Below are 14,892 nucleotides of genomic sequence, written 5' to 3' on the forward strand. Positions count from 1 at the left end.
CATAAGTTTTGGTATTCTGGAAGGCTCAACTCTCAGCAAAACTGTGTTGTTCTTGTAATTTAGATGCATAAGCCCATTGTGCATTGGATATGCTTTCAAAACATAAAGATAACTTATTCCTTGGACCAGAGATTTAGCATAAGTCAGCAGAAATTTAAAAACCCTCTGAAAACACTTCTTTAAACCCTAGTAATCACTGTCAAACAGACCTGATATGTGGGAAGAAAAAAAGTTCGGTCAGCAAAGCAAAGGTTTATTTTAGCCTAAGAAGGAAGACTGTGATGAGAAGGTATAGTCATATTAGAAGAAGGGGAGAGAAATGGGTTGTTGTTGATCTTACCTAAAAATGAATTAATGTACGATCCAAAGAACAAAATAAACTCAGACATAGAGATGAACATATGCACTTAGAATACAAAGTGGTTTTGCATATAACTTTTCCTTGAGGGGGGAAATGTTCTAACTGCTGAAAAACTTTAAGCTTAGGAAAAAACTGAAAATGAATGATTCTTTTAATTGTAATAGAGGAGCCTTAGCAAAGAGAACTGAATTTTGAGAAATCTCACTGATTCTTCAATTTCTGTTCATAAACTTACATTAGAAAGTTAGTGGTACATGGACAGATATACTGCAGGACTCATTATTTGAAAGAATTATTTAAGTTATAATTGCTCTTGCCCACCTTTCCCAACTTTCTGATGAATTATAGAAATATGTCTAATTCCTTAGAAGCTCTTTCTTTCCTTTTTCTCCCCTTTGGATATTTGTCAGCTGCTAATCCAACTGGGTACTGTTGGTTCACACTTTGACAAAAGGTATTAAAACCTACTTTAACCTAAAAATTTCTCATGATAAAGATTTAAAGTTGGATTAAACAAATTGATTTCCTATCTTCTATAATTTTTAAATTCAAAATTATGCCTATGGCCTCCATTTTAACTAAAGTAAGAAGTCACAGTGTATCGATTTATACTCTATTCTAATGTGTAATGCATTTGTCTCATAGCATATACACAAGACTTACATGAAGAGAAAAAGAATACACAAGACTTACATGAAGAAAAAAAGAAAAGTGTTTTCTCCACTTATAACTATTTTATTTCATATTTTAACTTTTACCACTACTTTATACAGAATAGAAAATAAGTCAGCGGTATTCTAGTTTAAAATAAGGCATCCTTTTAACATAGCAGGAAATTTAAGACATAATTTCTGTTAAGAACATGACGAATCATCTCATCTATTTGTATAACCCATTGTATATTACTAAATCCAGCTATATTTCATTGAAAGTCACCAGCTTAAAGGGACTTTTCATTTAGTTTCAAAGAAATAGATTACTTTTTATTTTTCTTTGTTCCTGTAAAAAGCTTCATACAGCAAACTGTGAATATGGATTTCTGAGTTCTGGTGTTAATTATATAACCAGTTTTTCATGGGGGATATTAATTCCTGGTTACATACACAAAAAAAATATCTAGCAAATTCTACCTTTAATCTACAGATATCTTTAGGGAATTAAACTTCTTAAAGCAAATTATAAAAAGAAAACAAATTATAAACAGATGACTTTCTCTAAAAGGAAGAAGTATCAAAATCTTTTTTGAATGACATTACCCCTAAAGTTTACAAATGCATAAATATTGTTCAACTGCTCCAAAGTTAAAAAACGTGAGATGATGAAAACAGGAGTTTTGTTTTCTTTATGATAATATCATGTTTATGTTCACAACAGGTGTAAATACGTGGGAACATTCAGGCATTATTGAGCAATGAATATTTATGTACATTTAAGTGGCTCCTAACAAGTGTATTTAAAGCACTACAGGCATGTTACTCAACTTGGTCAGTTTCATGTATTTTTTAATTTTTTTTTAAGCTTAAGCAATATTGTTCATTCTAGCTCATGAGATAGTCTTATCTTTAAGCACCACACAATTAACATCATGTAGATAAACTGCATTTCCCCTGTTCTGTGACGTAAGGGAATGCCAGTAGGCTCATCTGGCCAGCTAGTCATTGATGTTCTTTAATTATAAAGTTACTTCGACTATGCTTCTGTGCCACAACAGGTGGCAAACAAGAATGAAATTGGATTCCCAGCCTTGAATTGATTAAATAAGTTTGCTCAGACGAGATGTAAACAAGAGCAGTTTGATGTGAAAACGTGGGGGAAAAAATGAAGGAAAATCCAATGAGTTTTTGTTTTGTTTTACTTGACGTTTTTGGTACACTGAGTCTAGTCTCTCACAGACATGCTGAGAACCTCAAATAATTTCTGATATTGTGGAGGAGGCAGAGATGAGAATTAAAGGACCCAAAAGCAAATTGTTCTGTACAAAAATTTTCTTAATATCTATCTCTGAAACTTCTAATACATCTTTCTCCTAGAGTTCGATAAACAATAGATTTCTGCTTCTTAGTAATGTATTCATTTGGTTGTAGTAGTCTCAGTGACAATTGTCCTGATGAACAGAAAAGAGATAGTAGCCAGCATAATCACAAAAAAAGAGAAAAGACAATGATGCACATTTTCTATAAATTGAGACAATATAATTTAATTTTCCAAGACATTTTCTAAAATATTTTAAATAAATTTAATAAAATATAATTTCTCATATAAATTGGGACAATATAATTTAATTTTCAAAGACACTGTCTAAAATATTTTAATTGATAGCTCAACAGCCTAGTCATCTCTGGACAAAACTATATGTAGACAATGAATTTATGAAAAGCATACAATAGATAACAGCACTCCCAACTTCAGGTCTACAAAGCCATTCTGATCGTCCCATGCCATTCAAAAGTGCAACTGATTTGTCATCATTATTCACAACATAAGTTTTAAGCATGTAATATGCTGTAATATTATTTAATAATAAATTCTGCCACCGTTTCTTTATGCTTGAAATAGCTACAATCTTTAAGCAGTAAAGTGAGTAGATATATAATTTTGTCTAATGTTCTTATCTTTTTTGGCATCCAGAGGAAAAACTTTAGACACAGTATTTCCAAAAGCAAGCTAAAAAATAAACAAAACAAAATCTTTATTAGGAAGATTTTTGATAAAATGGTACATTTGAATAAAATAGTTTATGTACACCTGAGTATGAGAGAAAGTTTTCTAAAACGAATGTTCAAATGGTAGTTATTAGCCTCATGTGGATCTTTAAATTAATTAAAATTAAATCAAATGTGAAAATTCAGCTTCTCTATCACACTAGCCAACTTGCAAGTGCTCAGTAATGCATAGTGGCCTGTAACTACCGTAATGGGCAGTGCAAATTAGAGAATGGTCACATCATCAAAGAAAGTTCTATTGGACAGCACTGTTCCACATTATAATGCATATAACGCAGTTCAGAGACTACAGTAAGACACACCCTTCTATTTAAGAGTTGGGGTAAGTTAAGTCCCAAAGGGGAAGTCACATAAGTAAAATCAGTGACAAATATGCTTCTATTTACTGGAGAAAAAAGAAGGAAGAAAATTTAAAGTTTACTTTGCAGACCACCAAATGATATTTAAATAATTTGATCATCACATTGAGTCTTCACATTCTAATCATAAAGGGATGTTTCAGAAAAATCAAACCAATTTGAACAGCATTTTAATCTTCAAATGAATGAATGAGTCATTTTAAATCTTCTGTGGGCTGTTCCCAATCAATTGTCCAACTTACGTTAGCTTCATCTAATTAATTACAAATTTCTCTAATTTCCTTCAATCTAAATAGTTTATAAAATGAAGACCTTGGGGAGATGGGTCTTCAATTCACTATTGATTAATAGGATGCACAATAAAAATGAGTTGAAAAACTCAGTAAAGACACTCTTTGCCATAAATGATAAAAGTCTCTCGGGCTTCCCTGGTGGCACAGTGGTTGGGGGTCTGCCTGCCAATGCAGGGGACACGGGTTCGTGCCCCGGTCCGGGAGGATCCCACATGCCGCAGATCGGCTGGGCCCGTGAGCCATGGCCGCTGGGCCTGCGCGTCCGGAGCCTGTGCTCCGCAACGGGAGAGGCCACAACAGTGAGGGGCACGCGTATCGCAAAAAAAAAAAAAAAAAAAAATCTATCTTCCTGCCTAGGTTTCTCTCCCTACCTCCACTCATTCTGTAAACTGTGAACCTAGCGCTCATCAGTGCAAACACATAGAGTGTTATGATAGCACTCAGAGTCTACTTTTCATTCCCAAAAGAGCCAGCGTTTTCTTTAAACAAAACCACATTCAAATCCTATGCAAGCAGAAGTTTATTTTCAGACAGTAAACGGAAGAACTTGGCCTGCTAATCCAATCTTCTTTTTATAGTATTTTGGAAAGTCCCTTTCTGCCCTCTGGATATCTTTGAATATCTCAGTCTGGAAGGAAAAAGAAATCTACACATATCCTAGATTTATACCACAAGAGCGGCTCAATTAAGTATGCACTGGAACATAGTTTGGAAATTTTCTGGACCAGTTGAAGGGAACTTTCATGAATGGTATCCCCAGTAGAGCCAACTCCTCAATGCTTATTTATCATTTATGTGAAGGAAAACCCTAGCCAGCATTCTGGTGTCTCTTGATGTCTATCTGGTTAAGTCTTGTAATCCCCATTTTTAGCATGATGCTAGGTGTTGGACAGTTATATTTTTAACGAATGGAAGAATTTAGCAGCGGTCGGTCAACTATATATTAAATAATTAAACAAATTACAATAATTCACAGTAAGTGTAAGATACTCTTGCTTTAAGCTGAATCTCTGAGTCCATTTTACCATCATACATTGCTATTTATGGTGGACTGTTTCTAGTTATGCCAATAAACACCACACTTCAGATATGATGTGGGTTGTTTTTGTCACCTAACCTGGGCATCTAATTCATATGTTTATCACCATAAATATTTACTTTGTTCCTACTACATACACATATGTTTTAATATTTCCTTGCTTAAAAACAAACAAACATAAAGCTTCCTTGACCCCCTCAAGCTACTCTAATATCCCAATTTTTACTACCCTTTAGAAAAAATTTCTCAAAAATGTTGTCTGTTGTTAGTCATTCCTGTTGTTTGGTCATATTCTCTTTAACCATAAGTCCACCAGATAATTCTTGTCAAAACCATTAAAACCCTTCCCATTGCTAGTCAGATGGAAAATCTCAGTTCTCATTTTACTGGACCTATTATAGCATTAGAACAGCTGAACTATGTCTTCCTGGAAACAGTTTTTTATCTGACTTCTGAGGCATCTTTTTCTTTGTTGCCTTTTTCCTCGGTAGCTGCTCCTTCTCAGCCTCCTTTGCTAATTCTCTCTCATCTGCCCAGTCTCTAACCTTGGTGTGGCCTGGGACTTGGCCTTGGATGTCTTCTGTTTTATATCTGTCTAGAGTGATTCCCTAGACAGTCTCATCACAATACCAAGCAATATTGATATGCAGATAACTGTCAAATTTAGATCTCCAATCTGAGTTACTTCCCTAAACTCAAATTTATATACTCAGTGGTTTACTTAAATCATTACTGGGAAGATTTTGTTATACATGTCATAACAAGCTCAAAATATCTATGGTAGAGGTAAGATTCTCCAACTGTTCCTTGCATTTCTCCACATTCTCCAGGGGCTTCCCCAACCCCGCTAAGTTAGCTTGAGATCATGTGCCTAATTTTGGTAGGTAAGGGTGCATTTACCTCCATGTTTTTCCTATCCTGCTACAATGACACACGGTGCAGGGACAAAGTGAAGGAAAATAACCAAGGTACCTAAGGCTTCATGTAAATACAAAATAAATCTTAAACCAAGTTACACCACTGAGATTATAAGGTTATTTTCTTGATGTGCTTTGCCTAATTTGTCCCAAAGTACACTTTGAAAACTTGAAGGAGGGTGGTACTCTAAGAAGAACCTAAGTTACGGCACAGTCTCAGCAGCTGATTAATGGCAGACAAGGAAATTGATATCATAGGCTGGAAACACGAAGAACCATTTTACAAAGTAGCATAGTATGTGGTAAAACTGACGTCTGCAACAGTTCAGGTTCAGATTGTGTTCTTCTTGAATTTCTAGAAGAAAAACTAGGGAAACAAAATATTGGCAGTATTTTTAGGTTGCTGTTGGATACACTTAGACAGGTATTGCAAGAAATAGTGAGCTTAAGAAGAAAATGGTGTCTTTGCAAATAAATAAAAAGAGTTCAGAAATACAAGATCTTGAAATATTGCAAGAGCTGTTTCTGGATCCCAAAACTATAAAATGGGATTTAAAATGACTCTAAGTGAGTGACGCCAGGTAAATATCAATTGGAATAAGGGGCTCAGGGCACAAATCAGATTATAGGTATAGCCTTCAAAGTATGTTCCAGATGTCTTCAAGGCAACTCAGTTGCGGATGAGAATGCAAAGGAGTTAAAATTGTTTTAAAAAGGTTGTATGTAGGAAATAGCTGAGAAGCTTTCTAAATTGTTACAAGAACACCATTGGCAAAGAAACCATAAACCCTAGAATAAAAAATGTCTTTGACACTTTAAGACCAAATAAACCTTGGGCCTCCAACTTTGTGAGAGTAGGAGGAGACCTGAGAAAACTGTGCAATCCTCAAGAAGGGAATATTCCCCAAGGAGCCCATATGATGTGTCCAGGGATGAACATGAAAAAGCCAAAAAAGCAAAAACCTCAGAAAGGGTGAAGCCAGAGGAAATAACACAGTGGAAAAAGCACTCCACCTACACACTAGCAGGTCCTAATCAAGAAACCTAATCAAGAAACTTTTATAATATTTGCCCAGTGAGATTTCAGAATTGGTGGAGGCCAGCATTCTTGATGTTGTGTGCCTCTTGTTCTTTTCCTTTGTGAATAAGATTATTGATTGTGATAATCCAGTCCCTGTTCCTCTGCCAATTATTGAATTTTGTCCTTTTAGCTGATAGGTCTGTGAATGAAGAGGAGCCACATTGTATTTGACACAGATTAGTATCTCCTGGAGGGCTTATTCTTTGTTCTGGGTGCAGCAGTGAAAGGAGTTTGGAGTTGTCTCTAATGGGAGACGGTTGAATATAGCCTTTGTGGTTAAGAAAAGATCAAAGGATTGACTGTGGTTGAGGCAGTACTCTCCAAGTACTGTACGTGCTTTCTAACATTTATTAGTCTGTCTTGCCAATATTTTGGTGGCAGCCCAAGTGATTAATTCTAGGCAATGGACTTCAGTAGAAGTGCTGCATGTCACAAAACTGAGCTCTGAACTGAGGCAGTTGAGAGCTGGGATGCATCCTCTATCCTTTCCTGTGTCTTGGTAATCTTGGAGGTAGTCAAGCTACAGCAATAATCTAGATGATATAGCCACAAAATAGAAGAAGGTTGTACTATGTACATTGAACTTTATGATTGGATTTTATTATATTAGGTCTCTGAGATTTAGATTATAATTGGTAACACATCACAGCCTAAGCTATACTAACTATGGAAAGGTCCAGCAAATCTCTATTTCAACTCTTTTCTACCACCAAACTTACCTCGCTTATTAGGATGGGAAGAAGATAGACCACCTATAGCATAAGACATCTCAGCATCCTTTGCCTCCATGAGCTGCTCTTTCAGTTTTTCCAGCTGTTAAAAATCAAGTATGAAAAGTATTAATCTTTAATAACAGCAATGTTTTTTTTTCTATTGAAGAAGAAGAAAGATAGACAAAGAAAGGGAGAAGGAAAGATGGAAGAAAGGAAGGAGACAAAGGAACATAAAAGGAAATAAAAGTAAAAAATGAAAATAAACAAAAAGAATTAAATAGAAAAATAAAACGAAACTTGCATTTAGAAACTGGCTGGGAAAGGTCCATGACTTAACAGGTGATCAGGAACAAACAGGCTTATGGTGAAGGAAGTCAAGTCTGAGTGTTCATTAATGGGGAGCCTGTAAACACAACCTGTGTAGCTGGTCTTGATATTAAGTCACCTATAATAACCAGTCCTTTTCAAGGAGTTCCGAAGAGTTATGTGAATGTTTGGATTTCCTGAAATATTTGTCCCTTCTAGCAGTAAGTGAGAAGTATTTTGATGCCCTAGGGTTTCCACCCAGAGTGTAAGCCATGTTAATTTTTTGCAAGCTCGCTGATTGCCTAAACCCTAAAGACCTAACTCTATCAAAATAGAACTCAGCCTGAGCTACTGCACGCGTCTGTGTCCTAGATACTAAGAATTGATGGGGCATAATTCTCTCTCACAAACAGCCATACAGTTTGTAAAATAGTGGATTTGCATGCAGTTGTGTTTGAGAGAGTTAAGAAATCATCTAATCCAATGATTTTCCAATTTTCTTCATAGCAAGGAGTCAGGAGATAAGGTTGCTAAGGGGCTTTCTGTACCGAAGCCAAATGCAGGTCAAGAAAGCAGCACTTTGGGCCCCTCCCTCACCAAACTAGTTGTTTCAAACAGAGCAGCTCCACTTTTTTTTTTTTTTTGCGGTACGCGGGCCTCTCACTGCTGTGGCCTCTCCCGTTGCGGAGCACAGGCCCCGGACGCGCAGGCTCAGCAGCCATGGCTCACGGGCCCAGCCGCTCCACGGCATGTGGGATCCTCCCGGACCGGGGCACGCACCCGTGTCCCCTGCATCGGCAGGCGAACTCTCAACCACTGCGCCACCAGGGAAGCCCTCCACTTTTGTATATTTCATTTACTGAGACCACATACAATTTTGTTTGGAAAAAAAAATTTCCACTTTAAAAAATAATAATAACTTTTGAAAACCACCAATCTAGTTATAGCCTCCTATTTTACAGATGAGGAGATTTAGGTCCAGAGAATTTTAATTCTTCCATGGTCTCATAGGTAATTGGATAGCTGGGTCTAGAATCCAGATTTCTAGACATTTTATCCCATGATCACTTCAGTTATGGCTCTGTTCTGTTCTCTTTATTTTTTAGTAGAATTTGATTATTTTTTCCCTAGCGAATTACTTCACTCTTCCTCTAGCAGGAATAAAGGTTTTATAATAGAGTATTAATAATTGTAACAACTATTATGTCAAAAGAAAGTGTCTTTTGGTTATTATTAAAATTGAAATTTTAAGTATTTCACATTCTCACCTGGTTAAGTTCTTCCAATTTGTTAGCCAGCTCTATATCTGCAAGACACATTTATCATATGAAAAATGTACATTGCAAGTAATACTTAATTCATTTCAGGTCATACATTCAAGGAAGACAAAGGTCTTTTTTGTATGATTTGAGATCACCTACCTGTCCCTAATATAAAGGTCCAAGCATTTTTTCAATGCCTGTAATATTGAAATATAATCAGTAATGTAATGAGCAAATACCTAATTTCTATCAATAAGCACAGAGTTTTTTTAAATAAACCATAGTTCTAACAAGGACTAGTATTTAGAAATAAGCTAGTTTACTGACATGGGGAAATTCTCATGAAATGATATTAAGTAAAAAAAGCAGGACACAAATCTTATCTATATAGTTCCATCAAGAAGGAAATTTCCAGAAATGTTAATATCAACTCCCTCTGGGTTTTACACTTTGAGTATAGCTTTTTTTTTTTAAATAATTGTGTTCATTTTCTTCAATGAAAATATCTTATTAATTTTAAAATCCTGTATTTTTAAAGTATTTATTAAGGTATTGTTTTAACTGGTACACTGTCCCATGAATAGACAATTTTTTTATAAGAACAGATGTTTTCTGAGAGGGTACCACATTATCATATTGTCACACTGTCTCTCAGGTTAGACTTGCTAAGTTTCTGACAATATTTGTCATTTCTTGGAGACCAGTCTGATGCATAATTGTAAATCATATTCTCCTGTTCTTCAAAGAAAAAAAACTCTCAGTTGGTATAGCCTAAATTACCCAATGGTTTCTACTCCAATCATTTCCCAAATTGAAAGAATTTGATTGCGAAAAAAGTGCTAACTTAACTGCCACAAAACCACAGTTAACTTGTGAAATTTCTAGTGGAAACCTGTTTTGAAACATTTAGTGATACTCTTGAAGCATTTAGTAAAAAATAATATTAACTGTACCAGTGGGAATTGCTTAGGTGAGAGGAAAATATGACTAAAGATTACTATTGAGTAACTAGATAGTTACTGATCTCATTAGGACTCTCACACTGAACAAAATAAGATTTTAATATTTTTTAATAACGCCATTGCTTTTAGCGTGAATACGAGATAAGAAAGACATTTAAGCCTTCAATGCAGCATTAAAATTAGTAATTATTATTTTATTTAATATAAATTAACATGTAGAAAGAACAGGTCAGAAGATGGAATAAATAAAGTTTGACTTTATTCTTAACTCACCAGTGTTGGAAGGTCTTTGGAGATCAAAATTTTTATTCAGTAGAGCCAGCAATAGCTCTTCGCGATCTGTATCTCCTTTATCTGGAAACAATTCATTTCCTGTAATAATTACCTCAATGTAGTGAAACCTCCATTTTCAGTCTGTGTCACTGAACATGTTTCTGATTAAATATGTTTTACAGGTAACTATAATCACTATCAATCACTATATGCACTAACAATGTGTATACTCACCAATAAAATGTGTATAGAGAGAGGTGTGTAATCCCAAAAGATGGGCTGTTTTCACAATCGTTGAATGTACGTGAACACTCAAAGAGAGATTGTGAGAGAGAGAGGGAGGCAGAGATAGAGAATATACCTGGAAGGTTACAGACTAAATTTTACCTGTAATTATTTCTGGGTTAGTAGAATTGCAGGTAAATTTTACTTTCTGTTTTTTCATCTGCGTTTTTTTTAAATTTTCTACTATTGTGTTTAACATAAAAATACGAATTAAAAGTTGTTTTTAAAAGAAAAAATAACATTTGATTTTGAGATTTTATTTGATACACATTAAAATATGAGCCTTTTTGTGTTCTGGGAATTGCCTTTGAATCATCCAAGGCAACCCTGTGGAAGAGGTAAGACAGTGCCTACTTTTTGCATATTGATATCTTTCCATCTTTGCCCATTTACCTCCCAGCCTACTCATTGGTCAGATGCCCAGCTATCTCAGCACTCTAAAAACAGAAAAATCACCCAAATTTTCATAAATACTTTAATTCTGGAGTAGAAGTCAGGACAATAGACTTTATTCAAGCTATAAAAAAATGAAGAGTCAACAAGATTTTAATGCAAACAAAATAATAATTAGTGTGTTATAAACAAAATGAACTTTGTGAGGTGGCCTAAAAAATCAAACCTTTATGGTACAATTTCTATAGGATCATTCTTCCTCTATCTCCTCATAATAATTGATATTGTGTGGACAAAAGGTAGATTAGTGAGTTTAAAATTTAGGAGTGGGAATATTGTGGTTTCAGTTAGAGAAATGGCTCATAATTTAGCTAGATTCTTCCTTTAAATTGTTTCTCTTTCCCTGTGTCTACAAAATGTCAACTAATGAACTCAAGAAACTAAGTGGCTAATTAAAGGAATGAAAGCTTTGCTGAGAAAGAAAATAAATGACTTGGGGTAGGTGGCAGCGTCAAAATTTTCTGCATTGACCAAAAACACTTATTGTTGCTCAATTTCCTCAATTTCAAAGTTCCTCAATTTCCATTACTTCACAGACATAGAAAGTATTTGTGAAATTCTAGGTTATTTTTTTCTTTGAGTAGTTAAAATAATAGACTAGCAATGGAATTTTTGCTTAACATCAATTAAACAAGGACCCTCGGAGATAATTTAGTTTAAGAGAAAGACGTGACCATGCAATAGTGTAGTAATTTTTTATTATAGCTGTTCACTAAAATGTTAAATTACAATCTTTAAAATGCTTTAATTGAAAAAAATAAGGAACATTGTGTAGCCAGGTGATAATGATTATTTGTTTCAGAAAGAGAACTGTGTTAAAGAGACAGATTCATTGCCTTCAGTTTAGGGAATTTATAAGACTAGGAGGAAGGTAACTAGAAAAGTGATGATCTGAAGCTTTTGTTTGCTTAATTTACAGCCCACTTCTCTGCATATTTAAGTGGAACATTTTTTAAAAAGACAATTAATGTATTTACCATTCTTTACCAGTTTGGTTTCTAGTAATTACACCTGAATGACTGTCCTCAAAAATTCTTGTCACTAACTTTTAAGAAAACCACCTTTTGTAGGAATCTCTGAGGAAAAAGTTTTTTCAAGAAATTAAATTTTTTTTAATTTCTAAAGTTAAGTAAGATATTGCCTAAGAAAAATAGCAAATAAGTCTTGTTTTTATTTTTAGTATTAAAACACATACAGCTTTAAAAGAAAAAAAAATGAATGTACTTTTCATCTTTCTTTGAACTAAAAGTTAGTGTTGATAAAGGAGATGTTTGAATAAAAAAATACCCAAGTGCAGATACCTCTTTAGCACAAATGATGGCAAAGTTGCTCAGACATGAGAGAGTGATTACTTTTGCAAATACACAGGAAAAAACTGATTGATTACTACTTGAGATACTGAAGCTTAAAAGACAGTTGTCTCCTGCTTGTCATTTGAATGTGAAGATTTTTAAGGGATATAGACAAGAAACTTTACCAGAAAGAGCCTGGAAACCCCTCAAATGATAATATACCAAAAAACTTAAATTGCCGTAGTCTTTCTGGTCACAATATTCACTCCTTCACCTTTTGTGGTAGACAGTTTGTCCAGTTTCAAGTTTATGCACTGAGGCAGGCTTTCATATGGCCCCAAGCAAATAAAAGCTGACAGATTGTGCCATTGGTCTTGCGTGACGTCTAACACAGAGGATGGCGACCCCTTGGTGTTCTGTCAGCAGACAAATGCTTATTTGAAAACAATGTGTTAAAAGACTAAAGTAAGTCAAACACTTAGTTGCTTTGAAAAATGTGTACATGGAGAGAAGCTCACTCTAATCATCGACAATTTAGATTAGAAAATAATCTTCCCAATAACTAATCTTCTCCATTTATATATAATGAAACTGAGGTCAAAGGGGGTCCCAGAAAGAAACCTTTCCTGTATGTTGCCAATGAAATATACATACCAATATGTGCTATTCTGGGATCAGAGTTGTTATCTAATTATAACCTAGCAAAATGTTTGAGTTGGATTTTACTGTATTTCATATACACATGATATCACAAGTTACAGTTAACACTAACATCCTAATTTTGCAAAGTCCTTTATGAATGGCCAGATATTTCCCTCCTCACACATATACACTGTGTTAAGAACACTGAAAATCCCATTATTTCACAGGAAAAACAATGAAGTCCTACCAAGTACAACGATTTTGACTGGCCAAAGACAAAATGTGAGCGTCATGGATAAAATCCAGAATCTTTCATTCCCAGGCTTGTATTTAGGTCTCAGGCTTGTATTTGTTTTTCAAAGGGAAAATCCCTATAAATAAATAATAAGGGTTTCTGCATGCAATTTTATTTCCACTGTCAAAAGAACTGCTCTAATTTTCATTGACTTTTAAAACACATTTGAAGCAAAATGGTCTAGTAAAGTTGAATTAGATCTGAAAGGGGAAACTTAATCCCTTTTCTCAACCCAGTGTCATGTAAACAAAATTTATTACATTCTGTCTTGGTTCCCCCAAGTAAGACAAAAGTAAAAGGCTATCTCCCTCTTCCTGACAAGGAGATCAGTTAGATGATAGATCACCTCAGAGTTTCAAACTGGAAGAGATATTAAAGAGCAATATTTTTAAGTTACTATCTTTAAAATGTAAAGAAATATATAAAAGTTTCAATGAGGTTAAGTTGTTTGCCTAATAAATCAGCATTTAATCTAGCTCCACTGATTTCCAGATTAAAAGCTATTTCCACTACAGAATGCACTGAAAATTTTAAAGAAAGATCAAGTTACCATATTACAAGAGCAGAAAATTATTTTCTCTAACTTTATCGTGGCATATGTTTGTAGACATCATAAATTAAACTATTTCATTTAATATAAGTACCCTAAGTATGTTAGAAATCTGATACAGTCCATGCGTAATGTGGCTGTTAGCATCGTCCTCCTGAAAGTACTATGTAAATTTCCCCATGCATTACTCTCCCCAAATCTCTTCACACACAGGTTTATTTCTTGATGTGTTCTACTAGGAACCACTCTCCTTTCAAAAGTAACTTATTAATAATCTCATTGGATGAAAATCTCATTTTTCTTTCCTCAAGATGTATTTTTGAAATATGCATAGCACTATCACTATTTACACATTCCCATCTTTGGTCATGGAATAGAAATAAGAAACAGATGCCCCTGGATTAGAAAAAAAGAATGTAGTTGAAATTAATTTAGTACAGTGTCAGTTGAAATTAATTTACTTGAGAAGAACAGCATCACAGATTACATGTAATTTAAAACAGCAACTACTGAAGGGCTGTTTGGTTAAATCATATTGATGTTTAAAACATTATTGCTATAGTGGTAGAAAAATCAAAGCAATGCAAACAGGAAGATAAGGATTATTTACCCACCTGTAGGATTTTAGATTCGTATGTACATACCTTGGATAAAATATGGCAGCCCATGCACAGATTCTAAAAAGAACATTACAGATAAAGTTAAGAGTCCGAAACAAAGAGTGGTTGAGAGGATCTTGTTCATGTTAAAAATCTTCTGTGCTAGCAGAAAAACTGACTATCCAGGTCAAGACGAATATTTTAATGGCTCTGGAATGCTTCAGAGACCACGTTTAAAAGGTGGCAAATGTGCTTCTACTACAAATGATCTGGACAAAGAGAAAAAAAGCTTATAAAATGTAGTGCACCCTGTCAACATGATTCACTTACTTGGAGAAGTGACAGGTTTGCTACTCAGTCAATGACAAGAAGAACCGAATCAATATATCTCATACTTGCCCATTTCACTAAAAGCATGCATTCCTATGCATGCACACGCACTCAAACACATGCATAGCATAAAGCAAAGACTGGGACTAGAGACCTG

General features: G+C 34.7%; 1 protein-coding gene across 1 annotated transcript; it reads right to left on the reverse strand.

Moving 5' to 3' along the window:
* Positions 1-12: 12 nt before the first annotated feature.
* On the reverse strand, positions 13-14,550 carry UTS2B (urotensin 2B). Its single transcript, XM_067738423.1, has 5 exons — positions 14,451-14,550; positions 10,290-10,388; positions 9,061-9,098; positions 7,493-7,586; positions 13-3,025 (listed from the first exon to the last, which is right to left on the reverse strand). Exons 1-5 carry the CDS (start codon positions 14,548-14,550, stop codon positions 3,000-3,002), a joined length of 357 nt encoding a protein of 118 aa, XP_067594524.1. The 3' UTR covers positions 13-2,999.
* Between the last annotated feature and the right edge of the window lie 342 nt (positions 14,551-14,892).

This window comes from Pseudorca crassidens, chromosome 5, assembly GCF_039906515.1.
Source record: "Pseudorca crassidens isolate mPseCra1 chromosome 5, mPseCra1.hap1, whole genome shotgun sequence".
In the NCBI taxonomy this organism is placed as follows: Eukaryota; Metazoa; Chordata; class Mammalia; order Artiodactyla; family Delphinidae; genus Pseudorca; species Pseudorca crassidens.

What these genes read in the sequence shown, in the direction of transcription:
- UTS2B (XM_067738423.1), bottom strand. Translation starts at nt 14,550, where the DNA reads ATGAACAAGATCCTCTCAACCACTCTTTGTTTCGGACTCTTAACTTTA. An exon ending in AATTGGAAGAACTTAACCAG is followed by an intron (nt 7,587 to 9,060) that starts GTGAGAATGTGA and finishes GATTTTTAACAG; the next exon opens with CTGGAAAAACTGAAAGAGCA. An exon ending in TTCCCATCCTAATAAGCGAG is followed by an intron (nt 3,026 to 7,492) that starts GTAAGTTTGGTG and finishes TTTATTTTTTAG; the next exon opens with CTTGCTTTTGGAAATACTGT.